Raw genomic sequence first — 26044 nt, 5'->3', positions numbered from 1 at the left:
ATGATCATCAAATGGATTTTACGGTGGACTAGTAGAGAAAGTTTCTTGATCAAAACATGGTCAACACTGGCAAAATACTGCTATTTTGGAAATCAATTAAAGTCAAATGATTTGGAGATTAGTAGTTAGGAAATCACAAACACAAACAAGAAATGGACTTTCACTGAAAACCCTAAGAGCATTTCTTTGATTTTTAAATACTGTAAACAGGGATCAGAAAAATGAATTACTAAGAAAATAAAGCATTTGCAAGTTTGCCGCTATAAGTGAAACAATGAATTGTTGTGATTTCTCCCTTTGCTTTTAAAAACAGAACTATGTGGTTTATTTTATTGTTAGAAAAAATGTTAAAAAGAACCAAAAAGAAGCAGTATCTTAATTATATTGAAGTAATAGTCAAGGTAATCACTGAAAGGGACAAAAAAGATCAAAATTTTCAGTCTCATTTTTGAAACACTCTAGTTATCTTTTACTTCTGAAATTCAACAGACCTAAACAATTTTGTCTGGTTATTTCTAACAAAGTTAATGGGCACAGTAGTATTCCCTAGGAATCCAAGCAATTTAAGATTTCATGCAAAAAACTGCACAAAGACTTTGGGGTACCCTGTATTTCCCAAATCTTTTCATTCTTGATAACATATTTAGCAGCGTATAAAATGACCACCTTGAGTTACTTCAGGAGGGTAATCAAAATGTGGTTTGGAGACAGGAAGTTTTATGTATTTGGCAGTGGATCAAAAGGGAAAAATATGACTTTGAAAGATGTATGTTTCATTAAGATAAATGAGTGAACAACAGAAAGGAATCTAAGATGGGTCAGAGAATGTAAGATGGGAAAAGTAGAAAAGAAGAAAATGATGAAAATCTGTTCTATTCAGGTTGGTCAGTAATTTTATAACTACTTTTCATTTGACTGAGTTTATAGCTATCGTTGGCGTCGTTTGGGGAGTGGCTACGGGAGGGAAGGGAAATAAGAAAAAAGTTGTGCTATTACTATAGAATTGTTCTTAGTAAAGATCCAATCAGGGTAATCTACATTTTTTATTTAAGATACTAAGCTTGCTACTATCAACAATAATCTTAACGTCCATTTCTAGGAGCCCAGGTTCATTAAATAGCAAGCAATACACTAACCCTGTAAATACAAGGTCATTGCAGGTGGGAGACTATACTAGCAATGGTAGTGATCATGAGGCAGTCCAGAAAGGGTTCCCAATGGAGGTGACACCTGAGCTTGAAGATTCTGAAATGCCAAGATGAGGAGGCAATACATTCTGGAGATGGTATAGACTCTAAGCCTGTGCAAAGGCCTGGAGATGGGCTATGGCATTCCGAGCCACAGCGAGAAGGTCAGTTTGACTGGGATGTGAAGTACATAAAGAGAAGTCATATGAAAAAAGTGTTGAAAGGTATTTATATTCTCACTTAGATTAAGGAAGAAAATCAAATATGTGTGTGGTTAAAGTGGAACGGAAAGCATAGAAAATAGCAGCTGTGGAATGGTTTCTCAATAATGCTGATGGAAAAATGGGCACAGGGTAAGATGAAATTAGAATCTGGATTCATTTATCAATTAGATTTCTGACATTTAAGATTAAAAAGCAAGAAAAAAGAACCAAGACTGAATATATCCTTACCAGTTTTAGATAGGTTGAGACCAAAGACATTATGGTGAAGCCAGGAAGCAGAAACAGTTGAATTGGGGAGAAAGTGCGGAAAGGGCTGAAACATTGAAGGGAATAAAGTGAAAGAAAGCAGGATTGGAAAAATTACAGACGGAGATCGGGTAAGAGTAAACACAAAGACGAAGCAAAGCAAAAGAGTAAAGAACAGAAGGCTGAATAAAACAGTTACGAGGGAGCTATATTTAATCTATAGGAATTTCAGACCATATACAATCTGTAGGTCTCATTACAGGCTCCCTGCTATTCCTGAAAATCTAGCAAAGCAAGAGGAGCACAAATCACAGGAGCACTGCCTCAAAGCAGCGTGCTAGGCAAACCTACTGTCAGTGTGGGAACAACTCCAGGACAAAATGGGATACGTCCCAGAGTTCTGAAGGAAGTGGCGAGAAAATAAACAATAAGGAAATAAAATTAAACACCCCTATTACTTCCAAGTTCTTTACAGAGGGCTGATTTGACTTTTAAAAAAAAGGCTTTATTAGTATAATATTGAGATTGAAAAATTAAAGTTATAAATGATTTTTGAAACCTCCAACAGTTAACCAAATTATAGTGTTTATCACTTTCTAGTCTATGTATGCAAGAACATTAGCTTTTGAGTGCAATACTTTGCAGCAAGGGGTATCTGGTATGCCTTTTCCTGGATTTCATTTTTTATACAAAATGAAAATCCAGTAACTTACGTGCCCAATTTAACAGTAATATTTTGCTCTTTGGCAACTACTTTCACTTGGAAAAAGGATTTTTCCCCACTTTGAAGTTGTTTGTTTGGATATGATTTGAAAAGAGAATTAGACATAGTAGACAGTCAGCCTTAGGGTTGCCAAGAGTGCTTGATCTGCAATGGTAGAGGGAGTTTCTACAATGGAAATTCCTTACACTGTTGAAATCATAAGTCTTTCCTCCCCTGCCCTAAAACAGAAACAAAAAAATATTAATAAGGTTAAGCAACAGCAAAAAATATACAAGCCAACCTGATGGGGGGAGGGTGGGAAGAAGGTCATAGAAGGAATAAAATTTATAGATCATGCCAATGTGCATTAACTTAAAATTTTCCAATGCCTAAAACTTTCCTGTCTACCATTGCAACTGAAAAAATCGTTATGAATAACAAGACTGGAATTAGTGATCAATCCAAGGTTTCATATTTACAGGCTTTTTACTAACCAGCTTTCCCCAAGCTTTTTCTGTGGTCTATCATTTCCAAGCAGAAAATTTAACTCCAATAATACCTTACGTAAATCTATTCATATTCTGTCGAAATACCTCAATGTTGACACCACCATGTCCGAAATTCCAACCACAGAGCAATCTGGCCATTACTTCTATGCCAACATTCAGAATTCTGACCATTTTACAACAGTATTTGTGAACAAATGATTTATACTGGAGACTACAACAGTATTTGTGAACAAATGATTTATACTGGAGACTACAACAGTATTTGTGAACAAATGATTTATACTGGCTGTCTCCACTTCCTTATCCCCTATTCAGTATTAAGGTTCCTACGACCCAGCTGTTACTCTCATCACTAATGAAAACATACTCCAGATCACCAGTCACATAATCGCCCCAATCTTACGCTTCTGTCTAGAGAGAGTTCTCTTCCTGACCTCTTCATCACACTTGACATTGCCCAGGGACACCTCTTCCTTCTTGGCCTCTGTGACACACTAAATTATCCCACTCCTCTTCCTCCTCTTTGACAACATCTCCTCTTTTCCTTTTGCTGGAGAGTAGTGAAAAGAGTGAGAGGGTGGAAAGAGAATAAGACTTGTAAACAGCCAAGACCTGGGTTTGAATCCTCCTCCCAACTTGAACCTTTTGTGTGACCACGTGCACATAACAACCTCTACAAACTGATAATACTACTTGTTATATTGTATTGACCTCCTTGGGTTACTATGATCAAATATCACATACACACTTATTTGTTGACCTAAAACTGTTTTATAAATGCAGTATCATCATTCTCATTCTTAAACCATAGGCACTGCTCAAAGTTCAGCACTTGCCCTAAGTTACTCTCTCTAAATATAGGAGACTTTATCCACCACCATAACTTCAACTATCACTCCTATTATATGGAAATTTCGCAAATCCGCAACCTTTTTCTTGAACTTCAGACTTGTACCTTCAGCTAACTTGTCTGACAGAATTTTGTTTCAAACTCAGTATGCCAAAACCAGAAGTCATTTTCCCTACCTTCCCCAAATTGGTTAATGAATGTTAGTAATATCATTCTTCCATTTGCTTAGGCTTGAAATTGCTATCACCAATATTGTTTTTATCAATTCAGTGTTGCTTCCTCCTGATATCACTCTAATTTAGGCCTTTGTCAATATCCTACTACATCAGCCTCCAACTATTTTTTTTTTTGGAGGCAATTGGGTTAAATGACTTCCCCAGGGTTACATACCTGGTAAGTGTCTGAGGCCATATGTGAACTCAGGTCTTCCTGACTGCAGGGCTGTCCACCTAGCTGCCCCTCTCTAACTGTTCTCTTCAAATCAGTATAAGCTAGATTAGCCTTCCTTAAACATGGTATACAAGATGTAACTTTTCCATGAAATCACTCCCATATCTCTGCCTTTTCAGGTAAATCCATTAAGAACTTATTATGTGCCAGGCACTATACTAGCAGCTATCTAAAAGCTGTCTAAAAGACCAATCTCAAATATCTAAGCTTAGCATGAGAAGTCTTCTAGAACAGTGGTTTCCAAAGTAGGCTTTGTGATCAACCACTAAGAAAGATGGGGCCCATCCTATTCTCTCAGTGATATCCCAGCTATGAGGCTTATCTCTCTCTCTCTCTCTCTCTTAAACTGAAATTTCATTTTTAAAAATAGTTAAGCATTAATTTCTTTCCTTCCCTCCTTTCCACCTCTCCAAGCAAAACAAATTCCCACAATGATCATTTCCAGTAATGTATGTTTCAGCCGCATACTGAGTATACCACTTCTCTGTCAGGAGAACGTTCTGCATCATCAATACTAGAAGCAACCAGGTGATGAGTCAGGATGAAATGTTTAAATAGGTCCTCAGACACTTATTAGCTGTGTGATCCTGGGCAAGTCATTTACCCTTTGTCTGCCTCCATTTCCTCATCTATAAAGTGGTCCTTTTATTGAGTACCTACCTCCCAGGGTAGTTGTGAAGGTCAAAGGAGATAAAATTTGTAAAGTACTGCAAGTCTCAAAATGCCATATAAATGTTAGTTATTATTACTGTTGTTTTTATGGCTGCTGCTACTACAGTGCTGTTATTTTATAGCTTGTTCTCCTGTTTCTACTCACTTCATTCACTATCAGTTATACAATGTCTTCCCAGTTGTGGGGCTTACCTCTAATATGCTCTCCATCTCTATATACTCTATATCTCTAATAACTGAACCTTATCCAATGCTCTCCTCAATCTATCCCCTCCCTCCACTTGTGCAGCTCCCCATCAGGAGAGTTATGGGCCCATTACCCAGATACCCAGACACCCAGAGAAGCATCTTTACAGGTGCCATTTAATTTTAATTTTTCATTTTATTCTCGTGTTAAATCAAAATGAAGAAACAAACTGTGTAGAACCATGTTTAATTTTCAAATGAACTGGTTGGCAACACTGGTCAGTTATTCAGTAGAATATAAATGTTAAAAATTAAGCAACACATGTGTGTATGTATAATATGTATATTTAACTTGAGGTACATTTCTCATTTAATACAACTCACTACATAGAAGAGTAAATATTTTATGTTGTAACTAGCTATATAGTTTTCTGATTAGATAGCAAAAAATAAAAAATTAATTTGTATGTCTTATCAAGAGCACTTGTAAAATTTTCCTGTTGTTTTTCTCCACATATTTGTGAGTATTTTCATTTTTTTTCTTCCAACTCTCGCACCGTGGCTGCATTCTCACATAAATTCTACAAAATTTTCACTGTATGTGTTAGAGTACTTTGGTCATCAACATCTTCTCTTTTAGGGCTAATTATATATTAAGTCTTATGGATATGGAAACTTCTCATCTCCCCTGTATGACCTAACAAATCTAGGTACATCATTGGTACTCAATAAATATGGACTAGTAAATTTTTAGATATCAGATTCTTCAAATGCATCCAGCTTCTATATGTAGTTACAAATGCCAAGCACAACACACTTTTTACTGTGTCTGCGTGTGTGTGCACACCCGCTTCTGTTAGCCCTATAGGCATCCAATGCCAATGTCTCATGGTTCAAATCAAATCTTTCTTGCCCCTTCAGGTTATCTGGAAAGAACCTTGGAGTTCAAATAGCCCAATCTCTTCATTTGCGAGATGAGAATGTTGAAGCTTATGGAGGTCAAATGACTTGGCAAAATCATAAAGCCAATTAGAATACAGCTGAGAGGTTCTATTGGCAAAAATGCCTTTTTAATTCTTCTTGAAAGGGGGAGGGAGAGAAGCTAAACTGTGAACTTTCTTTCAGTTCCTAGGGCTGACTCAGCCCTAGGGATTATTCATTCATTCAAATACAAGGTGTCCCAAAAGTCTGAATGCAGTTTAAAGCTATCAATGCTTAAAACTACACTAAGCCTTTTGGGACACCTCAATCTATTAAGAACCTGCTGTTTGCAGAGCACTGAACTAGTTACTAGGGAGATATGAAATTTACATTAGTCTCTGCCCTCAACTGAGTTTAAACTCATGTAGGTTTTGTGGCATTTTAGGTAAAAATAAATATCTGTTTTATCACAGACCATTTCTTTAAGACATACCATTTTTTTGGTACCTTGGGCTACCACCCAGTTTGCTACAACTTTGGCTTTAGAGGCTCTCACACTAAACTAGTCATTCATTTGCCTGGTTCCCTTTGAGCCCAAAGATACTCATTTGAAAGCATTTTGGTGAAGGATTAGGTCTACCTGTAACACACTAATGGCTAACATTTATGTGGTGTTTTAAGGTCTGCAAAGTATCTTACACATGTTGTCTCATTTGATCCTCACAACTACCTTGGAAAGAAGGTGCTATTATCATCCCCATTAGATATGAGTAAACATAGGATGAGAGAAGTTAAACTGAACAGCCTCAGGTCTGTCCCAAGTAGCTGAGGTATGATTTGACCTTTGCTTGTCCTAAACTCAAATAAATCCAACACTTTAATGAATCACAGAATGAAGGGAACTGTAGGAATAAGAGCAACAAATTTAACTTAAGAGACTGGGCAAGGTCCTATCTCACATGCAAGGATGAAGCTCTAGAAGCCATGGCAGTGAGCTTTGTTCCTGGTTTCTTACTGACAGTGTCACTATTATTATAATGGACGTTTGCAGACTGTCTAATTCTCTTTCTTTAGCAACTCAATTATATATGTGCATACAGATTCTTTGTTTTTAGAGTTTTAATACAAGCAAATAAAAAAGTTTGTGCAGATAAGATGCATACAGAAGGAATTCAAAAAACTCTAGGCAAATCATAAAAAAGGAAAATCCATGAAAATAATATAACTATTAATTAATAGCTTGTGAATGATGTTAAAAGTAGTGGAACTCATTCAGTGTTTATTATCATTTATTTCAGCTTCTTTACAATATTCAAAAGTCTCTACTAAATTTCACTGGCTTTACCCACACTTATGAACTCTATTCTCTTTGCTTCCACTATTCACTATCTTCTTTTACGATTCCTCAAATAATTGATTCTTAAATATTTGCCTGGACTGAACACAATGGGCATGACTTGGATTTCATTTCCCACAGTGCCTGGGGACAAGTGCACACTACTTACTGAGAGAAATTATATGGACTGCATCTTTCTAAAGCTTTATGTCCAGCTACAGTGTCATAGTGTCAACTGGTAGGGGAGGTGATACTTTATAAGGCAGGAGGTTTAAAAAGCTGGGCTTCTAGAGAGGTAGGGGCACTTTGAGTTCTAAAGGCAAGCATTGGGCCAGAGAGCTAAGAGAAAAACAGATGGGGAATGTGGGAGTAGTTGCATCTGCACCCTATAACTTCAGGGCAAAGCAAGAAGTTTTACTGGTTTTCATCTGGCCCTAGAGACTTCTTGAGGGGGTAAACTCAACAGATCAACAAACCCAAAACTTCAGAGGCAAAAGGTACTGCACCCTAAGTTTATTATTGTATGGAAAGTTCTGAAGCAACTGTATCCTTCTGTGCTATGCTGGGAACTCACCGGAGAAAATGGACAAAACAGTAATTCCTCTGGAGCTGTATCAAATGGCATCCATTTGTATATGAATATAGAGAGTGACTTACCACTTGATTCTCTTTCCTTATTGCTTTATGTCTTAACTAAATGGTTTTGCTGTTGGATTTATGTGTCTCTTGTGTGCAATAAAGAATGGGTTAAAAAGGCACTTGGGTCATGAATCTCTAAGTCAGCTAGGTGGCACAATGGAGTCAGAAAGGAATAAATTTAAATCCAGTCCCAGATACTTTCTAGTGACTTGACCCTGAGCAAGCCACTTAACTTTTATGATCTCAGCTTCTTCATCTGTGAAATGAGGATAATAATAATATCTACCTATCTACGGGTTGAAGATCAAATGAGATATTTGTAAAACTCTTTGCAAATCTTAAAACACTATATAAATGGTTTTTATTATATTCCAAAAGAGCCAACTAAACTTAAGGGAGTAAATGAGGTGTGCTACACAAATATATTTAAGAGTATCGTGTAAAAATATAGGATCTCAAAAATGGCATGTGAAGATATGGGTGAACATAAATATTTTAGTTAGGCTTAAAGCATAAAAGCTGGTGTTTAGTATAAATGGCTGAATTTATTCTGACAGAGTTGTTATTGTAATTCTATTTTGGAGATCATACTAGTTATTTTCAGAGAAAAGGCAAAAAATTACCTTTTTTTAAAAAAAATGAATTATACAATGCAGTTTTGAATATATATATATATATGTTAAAAGTATGGCTACAAAATACTTGATTGCAAAACTACAGATGTAATTATGTCCAAATCACAAATATAAACCAGTATATCCAACAGATGCATCCCCCAGATGAGATGAGGTATGGGGACACGATTTAGATCACTTCATCATTATTTATGATTATTTATTAAATTCCTACAATAATTTTTTTGATGATTGGTGTCCATTTTCAGATTCGATGCTTCTTTACAAAAAGGTGTTTCTGAGATAATGATCATTTTTGGAAAGCAAATTCCACAAACTAAGAGCAGATAGCTCCTAGAAGTTAGGACTACCAGGACAGGATACGGGTCCTTTCATCCAATAATTCTAATCTATATGGAAAGTGAACCAGTCATTCTTCCATGCCTGTCTTTTCAGTAGCCTATCAAATCACCTCTCCCTCAAACACCATCTCCTCACAAAATTTCTAAAATACCAGGCTAGTTAAGGAAAATGTATATCCAAACTAGAACACAGTGAAAGCTGTTTTCTGGATTAAGGTCTTTATCATCCCTTTAGTAAATTTAAGAGTGAAGTGAGGAATCCTTTATTTTATATTTGTTCACAGTACAGCACATGATGGGAGCAGCGGTGGAAGTAGAAATCTTGACCTTCCAAACCAAACATTTCTGAAAGGGGTTCTCACTGCTTAACATTCTATTCTCTGTATTTCTTATTTTTTATGATTTCCTCTCCAACCAACTCCACGTATCCCTCTCCATGACGACTCTGGTCCTCACCTGTTTCTTTCCCTCTCTAACCCCCATAAGCCAAAATTTTGGACAAAGCTAAAAGAACAAATATACTCCTTCCATTGGCTCAAAATATTTCTCTTCACTTGCTAACTCAACTCCAACTCTCTGATGGAAGGAATTTCCCTAAATTTAATCTAACCTTTTATGTTTTGTGCACATTCACCTCTCACTTAATCATATAATCCAGTTTATGGATTATCCAGCCAAATGGAACCATTTCTTTCTCTACCTTATGTTTTGGGTATTAAGCTTCCCATTACTACCAGAGCACACAGGGGAAAGGGACAGAATTTGAAACGTAAGTTGATCTTGCTTTTTGTTACTGACTCTGATGAAAAGTTTGGTTGAGAAGGAGCTATTAATATTTTGTACAAGGATTATTTGCTATATCATGTATACCTTCTCCCAATCAGTAAAGATGACTGGGAAAGTTGGCTGAATCTGAACCATTTTCTTTTCCTAAGCTTTTCTTATTGACTACTCCTAGTTATGATTTACAAAATATCTTTAAATTGGAAACACACTACTTATAATTATCTTTCACTTGGTGCTATTCTTGGCGTAGGAATGCTGGCATTAATTGTGAAGCCAAAGTTAAAAGAAAATATTGTTGTGCTAACATATTAAATAGTATTTAATCCAAGTGTATATGATAGAAGATTCTACAACATTGTATATGTATCCTTTTATCCTTTCTTAGAGAAAATAAACCACAAAGCTTGCATAGGTAACCTAAAAATTATTTGTTTTAAAATCGAATTGAGCTCGTGAAGATAACATAGATCATTTAGCCTGGCTCCTTACTTCACACTCAATCCTCATTTCCTCAAATGTTGCCTGACACTTCCAGCTGGCTGACACTTCCAGCTGGCTGAATTATTTTCCCCTTACCTGAGGAGTTTCTATTGTCTTCAAAGAGATACAGCCACTAAGGAGAGAAAGAGAATTTTGCTTACTGCTATCTAATCTATCTAATAATAAATAACAGCATTTATACTTCTTCAGCACCGGGACAGCTTTGCTATTGTGCTATTGTCATCAGTCACGTCTGACTTTTTGTGACCCTGCATGGAGTTTTCTTGGCAAAGACACTGGAGAGGTTTGTCATTTTCCTGTCCAGTAGTGTAAGGCAAACAGAGGTTAAGTGAATTACCCAGGGTCATGCAGCTAGTGACTGAGGTCAGATTTGAATTTAGGTTTTTCTGACTCCAGGCCCAGCAACGTGCCACCTAGCTGCCATCAGAAAAAAAAAACTGGATTGGTTTCCAGGTTTTCTTGGCAAAGATTACTGGAGGGGTTTGTCATTTCCTTCTCTGACTCATTTTACAGATGAGGAACTGAGGCAAACAAGAGTTATGTGACTTGCCCAGGGTTACACAGCTAGTAAGTGTCTGAGGCCAGATTTAAACTCAGAAATATGAGTCTTAACTCTGAAGGACTTATGATGAAAAATGCTACCCCCATCCCCAGAGAAAGAACTGATGGTATCTGAATACAGATTGAAGCATACTTTTAAATTTTATTCTTCTTGAGGTTTATTTTTGTCTACGTTTTCTTTCACAATATGACTATTATGGAAATGTTTTGCATGACTACACATGTATAACCTAAATAAATAAATAAAATGAAAAAATACCTTAAAAATGTTAAAAAACAAAAGAAAAAAAGATGAGTCTTCTTGATTCCACCCTAGCACTCTATCCACTGAAGCACCTAGCTGCTGTAGAGACAGCATTGTGTTTCAATATCTAATTTTTCCCCCATTATTTACTCAAGGAACAAGTTTATAAAAGTGGGATTCTATAGGCATCATCACAGGCTTTATAATACAGGCAGTATGAACCAGTCACAAAGAACTCCATTCTGAAACAATTGTTGTTGAATTATTTTTTAGGAAAAATAATTTAACAAGAGCTGGAAGGGGCTTCAGAAGCCATATAGTCCAACTCTCATTTTACAAGTGAAACTGAGCTAGAGCGAAATTAGATGATGTCCACAGTCACACAGGATTGGGATCCAGGTCCTCTGAGTGCAGAGGCAATACTCTTTCCTCTGTGCCACACTGTTTTTCATCATTTTGGCCTGGTATGGTTACTAATAGTTAATTTGTAGCACTTTATTTACAGCAGTTAGAGGGTACAGTAGATAGAGCAGTGGGCCTGCAGTCAGGACCCAAATTCTGATTCCTGCATCAGATACTTAATAACCGTGTGACTGTGGGTAAGCCACTTACACTACTCACAATTTTGGTTTCCTCATCTGTCATATGGAAATAATATTAACATATTCCTTACAGAGTGTTGCGAGAATCAAATGAGATCATATACATGAAGAGCTTTGCAAATCTTAAAGTGCTACCTAATTATTAGTTATTATTAATGGAAGAGCAGCTAGGTGGTAGAGTGGATAGAGTCAGGTCTGGAGTCCAGAAGACTCATGTTTCTGAGTTCAAATCTAGCCTCAGATATTTCACTAACTATGACACTGTGCCAATTACTTAACCTAGTTTGCCAACATTTTCTCATCTGTAAAATGAGCTGGAGAGGGAAATGGCAAGGTTTTCTAGTATCTTTGCCAAGAAAACTCCAAATGGAGTCACAAAGAGTTGGACATGCCTGAAACACAATTATTAATGGAAACTCGGTGGGGGGGGGGGGGGCGGGGTAGGGAGGAGGGGAAGGTTGTAGTGGTAGTTTGCAATGAATGCTTTATTAGGGGAACAATCCAAATTGAGAATACCAATTAAATTTTCTCTTATATAAATAAGCTATAGATGTGTACAGAAACTTTAAAGCTTCAAATTGGGTTTCTTCAAGGTAATTAGTATTTGTCACTAATCTGATAAAATCATTTTCAAATTAACACTTCTGGATATAATTTACTTAGTTCACAGAAATGCAAGACAACTGTATTCATGGTTCAAATTCAGCAATAATTGAATAAATGGAGGAATTAAGTTTTAAAAATTATGAACTTTTATGATTTATTAAAACTTGAGTCTGGGAGGCATCTTTAAACGTCTGATGTACAAGGCCTTGATCACAGAATTAATGAAAGAACTCAGTATTCTGTTATGTAAAATGACATTTACCCCTTAATTCTTTCCTTCTATTTATGCTCCACTTGTACAGTTTACATTACTAAGTAATAAGAGCCTTATAAACTCATAGAAATAAACTGATTTTTTCTAATAAGTCAAGTATTAGTCATAGTTCTCTGTTGCCTCTCCAAATTCTCCCATTGGCTCCACCAAGAGAAAAATGGAATCTAGACAAAAATTTAAGAATAGCACATTCATGTTCACTTCATTTAGTAGGGCAGTAGCCCAACATTCGTGTCTCAAGTGATGATATTGGTGCTTATCCTTTTATTCTTTATTTTGGACCACCTTCAATCCATTCAATCCTTTTCTTACCTCTGGCCAAACCTAAGGAAAGTTTCTCCCCAAATTAGTCTAAGAAGTTCTTTCAAACTGGATGGGTAGAATCACGAATATAATATTTCCATTCTCTCAAAAAAAAGTTTTCCATTGGTTCCACTAAGAGCAAAACTTGAATATGGGATAATACTTTAGTTGTAATTAGCAACTAATTAAAAACAAAACTTTTAAAAAACTGTGATTTTGTAAATAGTACCTTAATATGGGGGACCTGAAAATATGAAAAAGGAGTATTTAAGCTTGGGTTTTCTAACTAATTTACCTCAGTTAAAAAAATATATAATTAAAAATAAAAAAGTCCAGGCAGTTGTAGGGGAAAGAAGCTAGGACTTTTTTTTGTTAATCACCTAATGACCATTTGCAGCATGAAAACATTTTGCCGTCTATTATTTCATCACATCATTCTTATCTTGACTCCATCTTTACCTTCTCTGATGTAGTTTCTAATACAAAAACCTGGATAAATGATAGTGAGGAGAGAGTTGGGGATGTGAAATGTCAGCCTTAACAATAATAATTTAATTTGAAAGCTTCAGGAAAACAGAACATACAAATAAGATGAAAAGGCATGCACAGACCTACTTAATATTCTTGGTGGAGGATTGTGGAAAATACTTATTACACAGCTGTACTTGACTTTCAGCTTTTGCTGAAGTAATTTGGAGACTGAAGGAAGTTCCAAACCACGGCACAAGGGTTTCTTTTGTTGTTGCTGTTTCTTTTTATAAGTGAACCATTCTAGAAGACTGTCAAACTTGCTTTCTCTCTTTAGATATCTATCTCTTAGCACATATACCTAGAATTTCACATGAAGGCGGGGAAGACTACCTTTGAACGTTTTTCTCTTGAGATTCCTGATTTCACTTTGTCATGGGGCTGATCAAAAGTTACATTAAGAGGTATGTCATTTTTCCTTTTTTCACTCTCTTCCAGCATAGGAACATAGCCATGGACATTATCTGAAAAACAAAAACAGCCTCTAAGATGTTAGCATAAAACTGTATGAAAGGGTGAGATCCAGAAACCAAAAAACCAAAATAATTCTGACTAGATAAATTAATTCACACTTTAAAACTGGGAGAAATTTATAACATATTAAATAAATTACATATTAAACATTCTTATTTTTATAGAAGTTGTTAAAAATAAAGTAACCACGCACAGATCCAGGTATGTAAGTAATTTAATCTCTCAAAGACCCAAGTTTGCATACAGTAAATGCAATCCAATAAGCATTTGTTTACCACCTTATGGACTTCTATATGTAAAGCCTTGTAGCTAGGTGCTGGGGATATGAAAATAAAATCAAATCTAGTGTTTGCCCTCAGGAAACTTATGCTGGAGAGGAGGTGCAGATAATAGAGTGGTACAATGTGTACACATAAAAGTAAAGGCAAGATAATTTGATGAGAGAGAACACTGACTGATGATTCACCAAATAAGTCTGGGAAAAGAAGTTAGACAGGTAAGAAGAAATCAGTGTTTCAAAACATGAAGGAGAGAATATGATATATACGTATACCAGATTTAAATATATATGTACACACACACAGAGTTCTAAGAGAGTGCAAGGGTAACTGTACTCTTTAGAGAATTGATGCCATCTATTAGGGCTTCAAATGTTCTTTCCTTAAATGTCAGTAATAAAAATGTGAAGATTTTGTACCACAGTCATCAAAATATCAAAACTCTGTAGCAAACTGGGAGAAAGAATAACAACTTGCACCTTTCTTTCCTCCAAGGAGCTCAAGAAAGATAAAAACAATTAGCACTGACATACCTCTGCTGGAATTCACGAGAAGTAACTGGGATTTTAGCTTGTCAATAATACTTTGTTGAAGTGACAGCTGTTCCTGTTGTTCACGTATTCTCTGTTCATAGTTTTCAGTCTGCTGACATAAAAAAAAAGTTAGCCTGATATTTACTGACAGCTAAATAAAACATATATAATGGCCTAGCTACACTCAAATAATTTTAATTGGATATGGCCTGATGATTTGAATTTTAATTTCCTAGAATTTTATTTAGTACATCTAGCTAGCACTTGGCTTCTGAGGTCTGTCTCCAAAATCATCACCCCTAACTCTGACTAAGTTATTGCAAGCTACCCACATTTAAAAGACTGAGAATATTTCAAACACAAGTTTAGCTATGATAAGCTTCCTTGTTTCTTTCAAGTTGGTATTGAACATCTGGAAATATCTAGGTTCATTCTTTAGTAATAACAAATCCTTCATTTACTTCAAGGACCCTTGTTTTCACTGGTGTGGGAATACTCTTCACCAAATCGGAATGTAATCAGTCCCATCCTTAGCAGTTCTTTTTGTGAGCTGCTGTGGCCAAACCCCCTGCAGTCTCTCCCCCCGAAAACAACCACAAAACCCCTAAAACTTTATAGGATCAGAATCCTTGATTTAGAGCTATAAGTTCATTCATTCCTTCCTTCACTCACTCATCAAGCACTTATCAAGTACCTACTGCTTGCCAGGCACTATGCTAGGCACTGTGGCTATGAAGCAAAAATGAAGAAGTCTTTGTTTTCACAGAGCTTCTGTTATTTTGTGGGGAAACAACATGTATGTAGAAAATTAAATATAAACTAAATACAAAGTAATCTGGAAAAAAGGAGAGGATTACATTAGGCTTAGTGCTATCCAAGCACAAGAGAGCAGCAGAAATGAGAAAAGCTGGTGGATCAACTGCTACTGCAGATAGTTCCTAGAGAAGGGGTGTGGCATAAGGGAAGGAGCATAGGGCTGGGGTGGGCAATCAGAGGACCTGCATTCACACAGGCTTGGCTATTTGTGGGACCCGGGACAAGTCATTTGTTTCTCTGGGGCTTAATCTGTAAAATAAGAGGTTTGGACTGGATAACCCCAATGTCCCATACAGCTCACAATCTATTTTCCTCAGTTTACATCACCAAGAACCACTGTGAGGTCATCTAGTCCAATCCCTGAATTTTGTAGATGAGGAATAGAGTCCAGAGAAGTCGTGTTTCTCTAAGATTACAGAGGTGGCAAATTCCAGGACTGGAATTTACTCCAAATCTAACACGCTTTCTAGTAACAGTATTATGTCCTCCTGACCAGTCTTCTGTTGATAAGTCTCCTTCTGTATAAAGTCATGAACCACACATGAAATAGAAATAATTTCTAAAAAATTATCTAATGATATCCTTTAACACAAACTATTTTAACAAAAGCCCTCATGACCTTGTCTATTTACTTTTGCACAAAAGGAATAAAAATACAGAGCAAAGTTTCAAAATAGAAGAATCACAACTGATGAGTTGTGAGAAAAAGCAATTTAACAAAGAAAAAAATTGATTTAAAAAGACTTATTTTTCTAAGGGAATTGAAGTTTCAAGGAAAAATCATAAAAGTCACTCCTAGTCTCTGCTGTTCTATTTACTTTATTAATCATATGGCGTTTCCATAATATTCCCTTTATTTTCACTTTAATTACTCCTATTGCCTTTTAAATGGCAATGGAAAATTGAACAACATGTAGTTACTGCTTTATGGTAGGGTAGGTACCGGAAGCCTACCCCAATATATGAAAATATTGCATCAGAACCATCAATTTTGGGCAATGCTCTTATGTTTAATAGGGGAAGTAATACCGGCAAACCTAAGCTTTACAATGTTGACTGGTGGTAAGAAAACACATTATTAGGTGAAAATAATATAATTTTAGAAGAAAAAACATCTTTATCTGTGAACAAAATAGTAAGATGGTGAAAGTGAACAAATCAAGAGTGGTAAGAACCAGCCACACAGGATTCAAGTGGTCACTTGGACTGTCAATGACCTCCTGGTTTACATCTTGGGGGCTGGCTATTGTAGTCCTTTCTGTGACACCATGATGAAATTTACTTCAAGAGGATTATTATCAGCATTGTGAATATGTACCTTTGACTACTGCCCATTTTATCTTTGGAGAGAGAGTAAAAGTAACTTCTAATTAAGCTCTAAACTGAATGAAGCTTAAATATTCTCAGAGGCCCACTAGCCTGAGATTATGTTTACATCTACACAGATATGTTAGAATTGATAGTTTTTACATTGGTGGCATATCACTTTAGGAATCTAATCCTAGATCGTGTCATACATCTTTATTTTCTTCAAAGTGCCTAGCACAGTGCCTTACACATAAAAGACAATGAATAACTATTTGCTAAATGCATGAAAGGGCACAAAAAACATTCAAGCAGTTTTCATTCTGGTGAATACTGAAATGAAATTCATGAGACCATTTGGTTTGTCCAACAGCTTATATTCTCCAAGTCTAAACCTAAGAAGTGATCTAGTCAAACTCAAGGTCCAACTATCTAATGATACCTGGACTCACATCACTGTGGATTTCAGAGCAGGTATGAGTTCTGAGAGTGTGCACTAGAGGAAGAAACCTGATGGTAACAATTTTTGTGAGAGCACTGAGGATATGTGGGGATACTGCCATCTGGGAAATCTGTAGCTTGTATCCTCAACATCTATTCCTGCTTAAAGAACAGCAAGTTCCACATGGAATGAACCTTTTTAAAGGAGTCTGAAACCAAGCAGTTATCCTTTAAAAGATATGATAATATGCACAATGACCAGAAAGTTTTCAGTAAGGTTTCAATTAAAGTGGAAAGGTTTAATATGAAGAAAGAAGACCTGGATTTAAAATCCTACTATTCATTACCATCAAGGTCTCAACTTCATTTGTAACATAAGGGATGATTCCTAGTGGCCCATACAAGTCCTAGCCTTTTTTCTACATTTTGAGAGTAGGGATTGCTTCATTCTTTGTATCTGTGTTATTGTATTAGTGCCTTATTGTAATTTCTGACACATAGTATCGACTTCAATAAATGCTTGTTTATTGAATGATTCCTAATGTTTACAGTGGTTGAGTAATTTGCTAAAGTCGTTCAGTTCAGTAAGTAATAATGGCCAGGACAAGAGTCAACATTTTTCAAATCTTAATCAATGCTAAATCCAGTGATGCCTTGTTAAAACTTCTCTATGCCAACATCAGTCTATCAAAATAAGAGAAAGATCAACATTAATGTTAATTTTCCTTTATTAATCAAGCAGAAAACTAAGCCCTTGTCAAATAATTTTAGTCTTCTGGCCTTTGACACAAAATAATCTCCAGGAGTATAAATGAATGATGTGTTAATAGGGAATCTTAAAGGGGTGAGTGAGTGCTACAAGTCGAAGAATTTTAATACTTTGTACTGGTAACCTTAGTGATCATATATAAAATTTGGAATAATATTCTTCTTGCTACATTTTTTAGATGCAAAGGTACTGGATCCATAACAGATATATGGTGGCAGAAAATGGCAACAAAACAGATTTTCAAAAGTAATTTGATGAAAAAGTAAAAGTAAAGTCCATTTACCAAGAGGAAGCAGAAAAAAAAGGTCACAAGGTGATAAGTGAATGAAGATTAAGTTTGAGGAAATAAGGATTGAAGTATAATAAGATTAAGTGTTCTGAAGAAGAAAGTGAGATGCTTATACTGTCTATGAAAAAAACAGATTCAGAAGGAAGGAAGAAGATTCAGAAAAAAAAAGCAAGATGACTGATGACATGATTTTAGGAGGAGGAGAGGCCACAACAAATATATTATACCTAAATGAAAACTGTCAGTAGAATTTAGCTCTTCTGCTACATTTGGAAACAATGAAACAGAAATGATATCACAGGAAAACAACAAAGGTTGTCATTTATATGAGAATGTCTAGTATATGGATTAAAAAAAAAAACAACAAAACCTGAAAATGTTACTCAGGTCAAATAATTGTTGCACTGTCAATACATATTTTTAAAAATGCAGTCCCAGAGTAAGTATACTCCAGCAACTATCAAAGACCCCATGAAGCAGAAAAATCACTAACCCAAATTGAAAATGTACAACAGCAATGTCTTGTCAACACTTCTGTACAGAGCACAGACATGACAGCTAAAACAGACAGAAGAGAAGATGCTTTTGACAGCCAGGGTGTGTGAATGATTCTTTGAGTCAGATGGCAGCAACAAGTTACCAACTAGAAGATCTGCATGACAACTAACCATCCATCTGTATCAAACACCATCTGGCCAAGATGACTCCGGCTTCTGTGGGTTTGACACGCCTCCCAACGCTGAAGACTAGCTAAACAAGTGGTCCACCCGCAGCTGAAGAAGTAAACAGGTATTACATAGTCCTGGTAGAAAAGGGATTTGGGTGACTGAACACACTGTAGCACAGCAGTGTGATGGAATATGACTGCACCATTCAAAATGACAAGCTTCAGGAATATAAAGAAATATGGAAAGACATATGAAATTATGCAAAAAGGAAGAAAACAGAACTAGAAGAATAGCATATACATTTACTATGATTATAAAAAGCAGGAGCATAAAAAACCTTATAAGCAAACAGATGTAGGAGAGATCTGAATCAATAAGCTGCTGCTATTAGTTGATTAAAGTAGCTTAAAAAGCATATAACTCTCATGTGGTTGAGTTCCCCTCCTTTGTTTCTGTTTAGATTCTTTTAAAATTGTCAATTAAAAATAGTTTTTTGAAAGACAGAGACTGGATTTGCATGCTAAAGCAATGATGAATCCTGCAATGGATACAAAGCAGGGGTAACAGCTCTCAATGACTAGGGACAGTGGACATGTCTCAGATTCCACAATAACAGTATTCCACATATACTAAACTTTCCTAAATGGAACAAAAAGTTTATCTTAATTGTAAGTTCCAGTTCACATCATTAATCTCCAAAATTTTAGGATAGCACTCTCTAAACTGCCACATAATTTTGGACACACAGCTGTACAAGCATTGCTGAATACAAATAAAATTAAAATGATGGTATGTTCTACAAGTGGAAATTTTCCCTTATGAGGGATATGCAACCAGCTTTCATTTTTTACATGCTCTAAAATGAAAACTTTAAAATTTACATTAAGATATAAGCTCTTCAATATTACAAATGAAATCATATCACTGAGGGTACAAGTCAAACAATTTCTCTCCTCATTTTTCCCTCTCCCCAAACTGATTTTAAATTTCAGAATCTTTTAAATTATTAGGAAATTGGCTACCCATTAACAAAGGGAGCTGAATCTTCATTATAAGATTTGTTTAGCTACTATAGAGACCCACACTATGAAGCTCCATGGCTCATGAAGGAACATAATTAAATAGTAATTATCTTATTGCATAGCACGTTAGACATATCAACTAATTAACTAACTGTCTCACCCTGACACTTCAGTGAGCTAAGCATCATGTTCAATTTTACAGATGAGCAAACTGAAGAGAAGGAAAATGGTAAAAGATCATCCACACCAAAATTACTACCTCATGCTTCTGGCTATGTAGGTCTACAGTAGACAATTATTTTCAGCTTCTTATCAGGCCCCCATCGTATTAATCAATACATCAATACCAATTGCTGTTCAATCATTTTTCAGTCATGTGCAACTCTTCATGGCCCCATTAAGGGATTTCTTGGCAAAGATACTGAAGTGGTTTTCCATGTTATTTTTCAGATCATTTTACAGATGACAAAACTGAGGCAAACAGGGTTAATTAACTTGATCAGGGTCCCCCAGCTAGTTAGTGTCTGAGGCCAGATTTGAACTGAGGAAGATGAGTCTTCTTGACTCCAGGGTCTTTATTCACTGCACAAGTAGGATGCTTCCAATAAATCGATAAGCATTTATTTAAGTGCCTTCTATGTGATGGATGAGAGGCAGTGTTATATAAAGGATAATGATCTAGGCTCAGAATTAGGAAAACCTACTTTCAATTACTGCCTCTGATAGTTACTGTGTGACCCTGAGCAACTCACCTAACTTCTCTCTGTCTCCCAGGCAGCTACTTCTCTAAAGCTAAGTTACATAGCTGATGCTGATTTTCATTGGTGGAGGGAATTTCCTCAGTGGGAGTTCCCTACACCAGTACAATAACAAATCTGATTTTTAAAGAAGTGCCAGGTGCTGTGGATAAAAGACTAACTAAAAATAAAAATGAAATAGTCCCTGCTGTCAAAGAATTTATCAAAGGAGAGAATATTTATGTTCATATACACACAATAAGCATAAGGTAATCTTTTTGGAAGTGGAGGCACTAGCAGCTGGGGCAATCAAGAAAAGCTTCATATAGAAAATAGCTCTTGAGCTGAACTCTGAGGTAAAGTAGGAAATTCTGAGAGGCAAAGGTAAGGAGAGAAAGAAAGTACTTTAGACATGGGGGGCAAGGCAACTATGCAAAGCAAGGGGATGGAAGATAGCATGGAATGCAGCAGCAATAGCAAGAAAGGTATTTTGGCTGGTCTACAGAGAACGTGAAGGACAGGATAAAGTTGGAAAGGGAGGCTGAAAGATTGGAAAGAAAGGATTTAAGTGTCAGATAAAGGAGTCTATATTTGATTCTAGAAGTAACCAGGAGCCACCGACGTTTTCTGAGCAAGGGAGTAACAAGGTCAGCCCTGCTTTAGAACACTCACTGTGGAAGCTGTATGGAAGGCAGATTGGGGAATTACATGAGAAAATACATGAAATGAGATTACAAACTACCTATACAATATTAGAGTGACTTTATTAGACTTTCTCCACATACCAAATAGCTTTTCTGAGAAACTAATTTTATCTTTAAAATAATTTGCCAATTTTTTTTTTACTATTTACTGTTTGTGTGGCATCAATTAATGTCTACTCTAGATAGCAAATGCTATGAGTGTTCAACAAAAGCTGATCACTATCACTGAACATAGTCTCTAGTCTTTCCTTTTTTGAATGTCCTCACTTTATACCCATGTCTTTTCTTAGTCGTCTCTCTCTAGTTTAGTGAAATTGAAATCCAGAAATCTTAGTTTAAAGAGTCAATGTGATACCTTTGCTTAACCAAGGATGTTCCACCAAAGAAATATGGATGTTCAAAGCTTGGAGAGGGAGCCAAATAGAACTGAGGACTGAATATATGGTAAAATATGGCTGAGTAAAGTTACACTAGGAAATTGGATGAAGAAAGCTAGTTCTTTGGTTTTATCTTCAGTGTAAAGAAGGTCATTGGGCAAGTGTGTGTGTGTGTGTGTGTGTGACTAGTAGCTGTGAATATCTCTCCTTAAACTGTCAAACTGTTCTATTCTTTTAAAATAAAGCCTTTTTGCTTTACCAAATAACCTATGTTTCTGTTGAATGTGAACCTCTAATATGCTAATTGTATCCCTTGGAAACATGTACCCTTATTCGACAATCTGAGTATATTTTTTCCCTTTGGATCTCTGATTGCACTGCCAAAAAGACATGATGAAAAGGTAGTATGATTTATCTGAATTGTTTTCCCCCAAATTAATGAGCAGGATGATGTAAGGGGGAAAAAATCCATAATTCTTGTTATGTTCTATATTACTGAGTCCTCTACTTACTTCCCCTACTATCTCCTCTTTTACCCCTCTCTCACAGGAATAAGTGGTCCTTCTTGTCAGCGCAAAGCAGTTTACATACAGTCACATTCTATCCTGCCTTCTCTGGCCAATTCCCCTATCAAACCTATTCTCCTACCAATCTTAAATTTCTCCCTAACAGCTACTTCCTGCTGCCAACAGATATGTTCACATCTTCCCACATCACTTCACCTATCCACATTATCATGTCTCCTCCCCTTCCCTGATAAACTCCTTGAGAAAGTCATTTATATTTACTGCCTCTACTTTCTCTCCTCCTGTTTGATCCTAAGCCTTCTATACTCTGGCTTCTGTCCTCATCATTCAACTGAAACTGCTCTCTCCAAAGTTACCAATAATCTTTTTTAATGTCAAATCTGATGGCTTATTCTCAATTCTTGTCCTAGAATTCTCTACGGTCTCTGACACTATCAATCACCCTCTTCTGGATACTCTTTTCTCTCTAGTGTTTCATAATACTTCTGTCTCCTGATTCTCCTCCTGCCTTTCTGAAACCCATCATTCTTCCTCAGTCTCCTTTGCTGTCTCTTCCTCCTGCTCACAATAACTGTAGGTATTCCAAGGCTCTATGCTTTGCTCTCTTCTCCCTCTGTACCCTCTCACTTGATGATCTTATCAGATCACTTGTTTCAATGCAAATGACTCTAGCCTTAACTTTTTTCTGGAGCTATAGGCTTGCATTTCCAAATGCTTTTTTGGACTTCTCAAACTGGATGTCCCATAGATATTTTAAATTCAAAATGTCTAAAACTGAATTCAACTTTCCACCCAAATCATTTCTTCTGTCTTCTCTATTACTGTTGTTCATATCATCATCCTTCCAGTCACCCAGGCTATTAAGAGAAGCTGAAATGTGCCTATCCTACAAGGTTGCCATAAATCAGGGCAAATCTACCCTCCTATAAATGTGGACTAGTCAATAGTACAACGAAGTAGACTTGAGACTGGGTAAGTAGTATGTCTATAAGAATAATCATTAATGCTTAAATGTCAACTTAGAAGGTCTTTAGGAGGATTCCCCTGGGATTTGCCCTTGACATTGTGTTAATTTAACATTTTTATCTGGGGCTAGGATAAAGATATAGCTGGTATCCTTCCACATATGACTCTAAGCATAAATGAATATACAGCATAACAGAATCTGGACCAAAAATGATCTTAACAGATTAGAATTTAATAAGATATAATTGAATAAGGATAAGCATATAGCCTTACACTTAAATTGAAGGAATTTATTTTCGTAAGTATAACATTGATTGATTGAAGATGACGAAGACATACCTGGAAAGCAGTGCATCTATAAAAGAACTGGACTTCAAGCTTACTAAGAGTCACAGGATCATATTTCTGGAGTTAGAAAAAACCCTTAGAGAGTCTGCCTGCCAAAACAAACCCAGGGACTATATGAACACAACTACAAAACACTTTTTTGTACAAACAAAGTCAGATCTAAGTAAGCGGAAAAACATCAGTTGCTCATGGGTAGGCTGAGCCAATATAATAAAAATGACAATTCTCTACCTAAATAAATTTCCTTATTCAGTGCCATACCAATGAAACTACCAGATAATTATTTTCTAGAGCTAGAAAAAATAATATCAAAATTCATCTGGAAGAACAAAAGGTCCGGAATATCAAGAGAACTAATGAAAAGAAATGCTAGGGAAGGTGGCCTAGCCCTACCAGATCTCAAATTGTATTATAAAGCAGCAACCATCAAAACCACTTGGTACTAGCTAAGAAACAGAGAGGTAGACTAGTGGAATATGTTAGGTACTCAAGACACAGTAAACAATGAATATAGCAATCTACTGTTTGATAAACTTAAGGACCCCAGCTTCTTGGAAAAGAATTCACTGTCTGACAAAAATTGCTGGGGAAACTGGATAACAGTGTTGCAGAAACTGGGCATAGACCAATGCCTGACACCGTACATAAGAAAAAAGTCCAAATGGATACATGATCTAAGTATAAAGACTGATACTATAAACAAATTAGGGGAGCAAGGAATAGTGTATTTGTCAGATTTATGGAGAACAGAGAAATTTTTGACCAAACAGGAGACAGAAAACATTATGAAATGCAAAAGGGATAATTTTGATTACATTAAATTGAAAAGTTTTTGAACAAACAAACCCAATGCAACCAAGATTAGGAGGGAAGCAGAAAACTGGGAAAGAATTTTTGCAACTAATGTCTGTGATAAAGGCCTCATTTATAAAACATATAGAGAACTGGGTCAAATGTACAAGAATACAAGTCATTCCCCAATCGATAAATGGTCAAAGGAGATGAACAGGCAGTTTTCAGAGGAAGAAATTAAAGCTATCTATTGTCATATGAAAAAAATGCTCTAAATCATTATTGATTAGAGGTTTGCAAATCAAAACAACTCCGAGGTACTACATCTCACCTATCAGATTGGCTAACATGACAGAAAATATTGCCCCAGGAAAAATTCTGGAACAGCTGAGCCAGCAGAAAGACAGAGTGCAGCGTTTTGTAGCCCAGGAAAGTTGGGGGATTAATGGGAAAGGCCCCTCTCACTCTGGGGAAAGGGGGGCAGTACCGGACAGGAGGCTTCCTAGCAAGCCAGCAGCAAGCCCCCACATCAGCAACTAGGGGGAGATCCTGAGCCCCAGAGTGGTGGAGCACCCAAGTACCAACACCAGGACCCTCAAGTGCTTCAGCACAGGTAGGGGAATTAGCAGAAACCAGTTTGGAATACCACCACCTGTGGTGGCATTCTCCAGCAGCCAAATCTCTGATAGTTCAGTACAACTCCAGAAAGCATAACTGCAGAAGGCACAGCTCCAGGTTGGTAGACATCCTTCAGCAGTTAAACATTCCAGTACAATATCCAGGGGAGGAGGTGTCCCCCAAGGGCCTGACTCCCTAACCCTACCCCAAGAGCTCCAATATTGCTGATTCCAGCTCAGCACCAGGTAAGCTGCCAGATCCCTATAGTCTCCAGCTGCCAGTACCTGAGGCCCCAGCACACCAAATCAGTGACCAGGTCCCAGGTTCTTAGCACAAGAAGCTTGGTTCAGTACCCCTGTGCTCCAGCAGGAGAGCTCAACTATAAAAACCAGGAATTAGGCAAACACCATGATAAAAAAGCAGAAATGGACGATGACTATAGGTTTTTATTATGGGGACAGGGATGCTCAAGGCACAAATTCAGAAGAGGACAACACTGTCAATATACCCACAATCCAAACCTCAAAGGCGAATGTGAACTGGTCTCAAGTCCAAAAAGCCTTCTTGGAAGAGTTCAAGGATTTTAAAAGTCAAATAATAGAGGTAGAAAGAAAAGTGAGAAAAAAATGAGAGATATACATGAGAGAGTCAATACTTGAAAAAGGAAGGAGAAAATTGACTGTAGAAAACATGTCCTTAACAAGTAGAACTGGCCAAATGGAAAAAGATGTACAAAATCTAATAAAAGAAAACAATTTGTTAAAAATTAGAATTGGGCAAGTGAAAGCTAATGGCTTTATGAGATATCAAGAATCAGTCAAACAGGAACAAAAGAATGAAAAATAGAAGAAAATGCAAAATGCCTCATTGGGAAAACAATTGATCTGGAAAATAGATCCAGGAGAGAGAGTTTAAAAATTATTGGTCTACCTGAAAATCATGATGAAAAAAAGAGCCTGGACAGCACCTTTCAGGAAATCATCAAGGAAAACTAACCTGAGGTCCTAGAACCAGAAGGTAGAAACAGTCATTGAAAGAATCCACTGATCACCTCCTGAAAGAGATCCCAAATTGAA

The 26044-nt window shown here is 36.5% G+C and overlaps 1 protein-coding gene across 14 annotated transcripts in view; it reads right to left on the bottom strand.

Moving 5' to 3' along the window:
* Nucleotides 1–26044, bottom strand: part of TANK (TRAF family member associated NFKB activator) — a 90757-nt gene that overhangs the window by 12318 nt on the left and 52395 nt on the right. For 8 of the 14 annotated variants that reach the window (XM_072612145.1, XM_072612143.1, XM_072612141.1 and 5 more), the window contains 2 exons: nt 14590–14701; nt 13638–13768 (listed from right to left, as the gene is read on the bottom strand). In XM_072612145.1, the coding sequence (XP_072468246.1) occupies nt 13638–13768; nt 14590–14701 (243 nt within the window). The remainder of the gene's footprint in view (nt 1–13637; nt 13769–14589; nt 14702–26044) is intronic. The other 6 variants (XM_072612148.1, XM_072612150.1, XM_072612142.1 and 3 more) reach the window with 1 other exon arrangement.

Source organism: Notamacropus eugenii, chromosome 5 (assembly GCF_028372415.1).
Source record: "Notamacropus eugenii isolate mMacEug1 chromosome 5, mMacEug1.pri_v2, whole genome shotgun sequence".
NCBI lineage: Eukaryota > Metazoa > Chordata > Mammalia > Diprotodontia > Macropodidae > Notamacropus > Notamacropus eugenii.
This window is presented reverse-complemented; position numbering and strand designations above follow the sequence as displayed.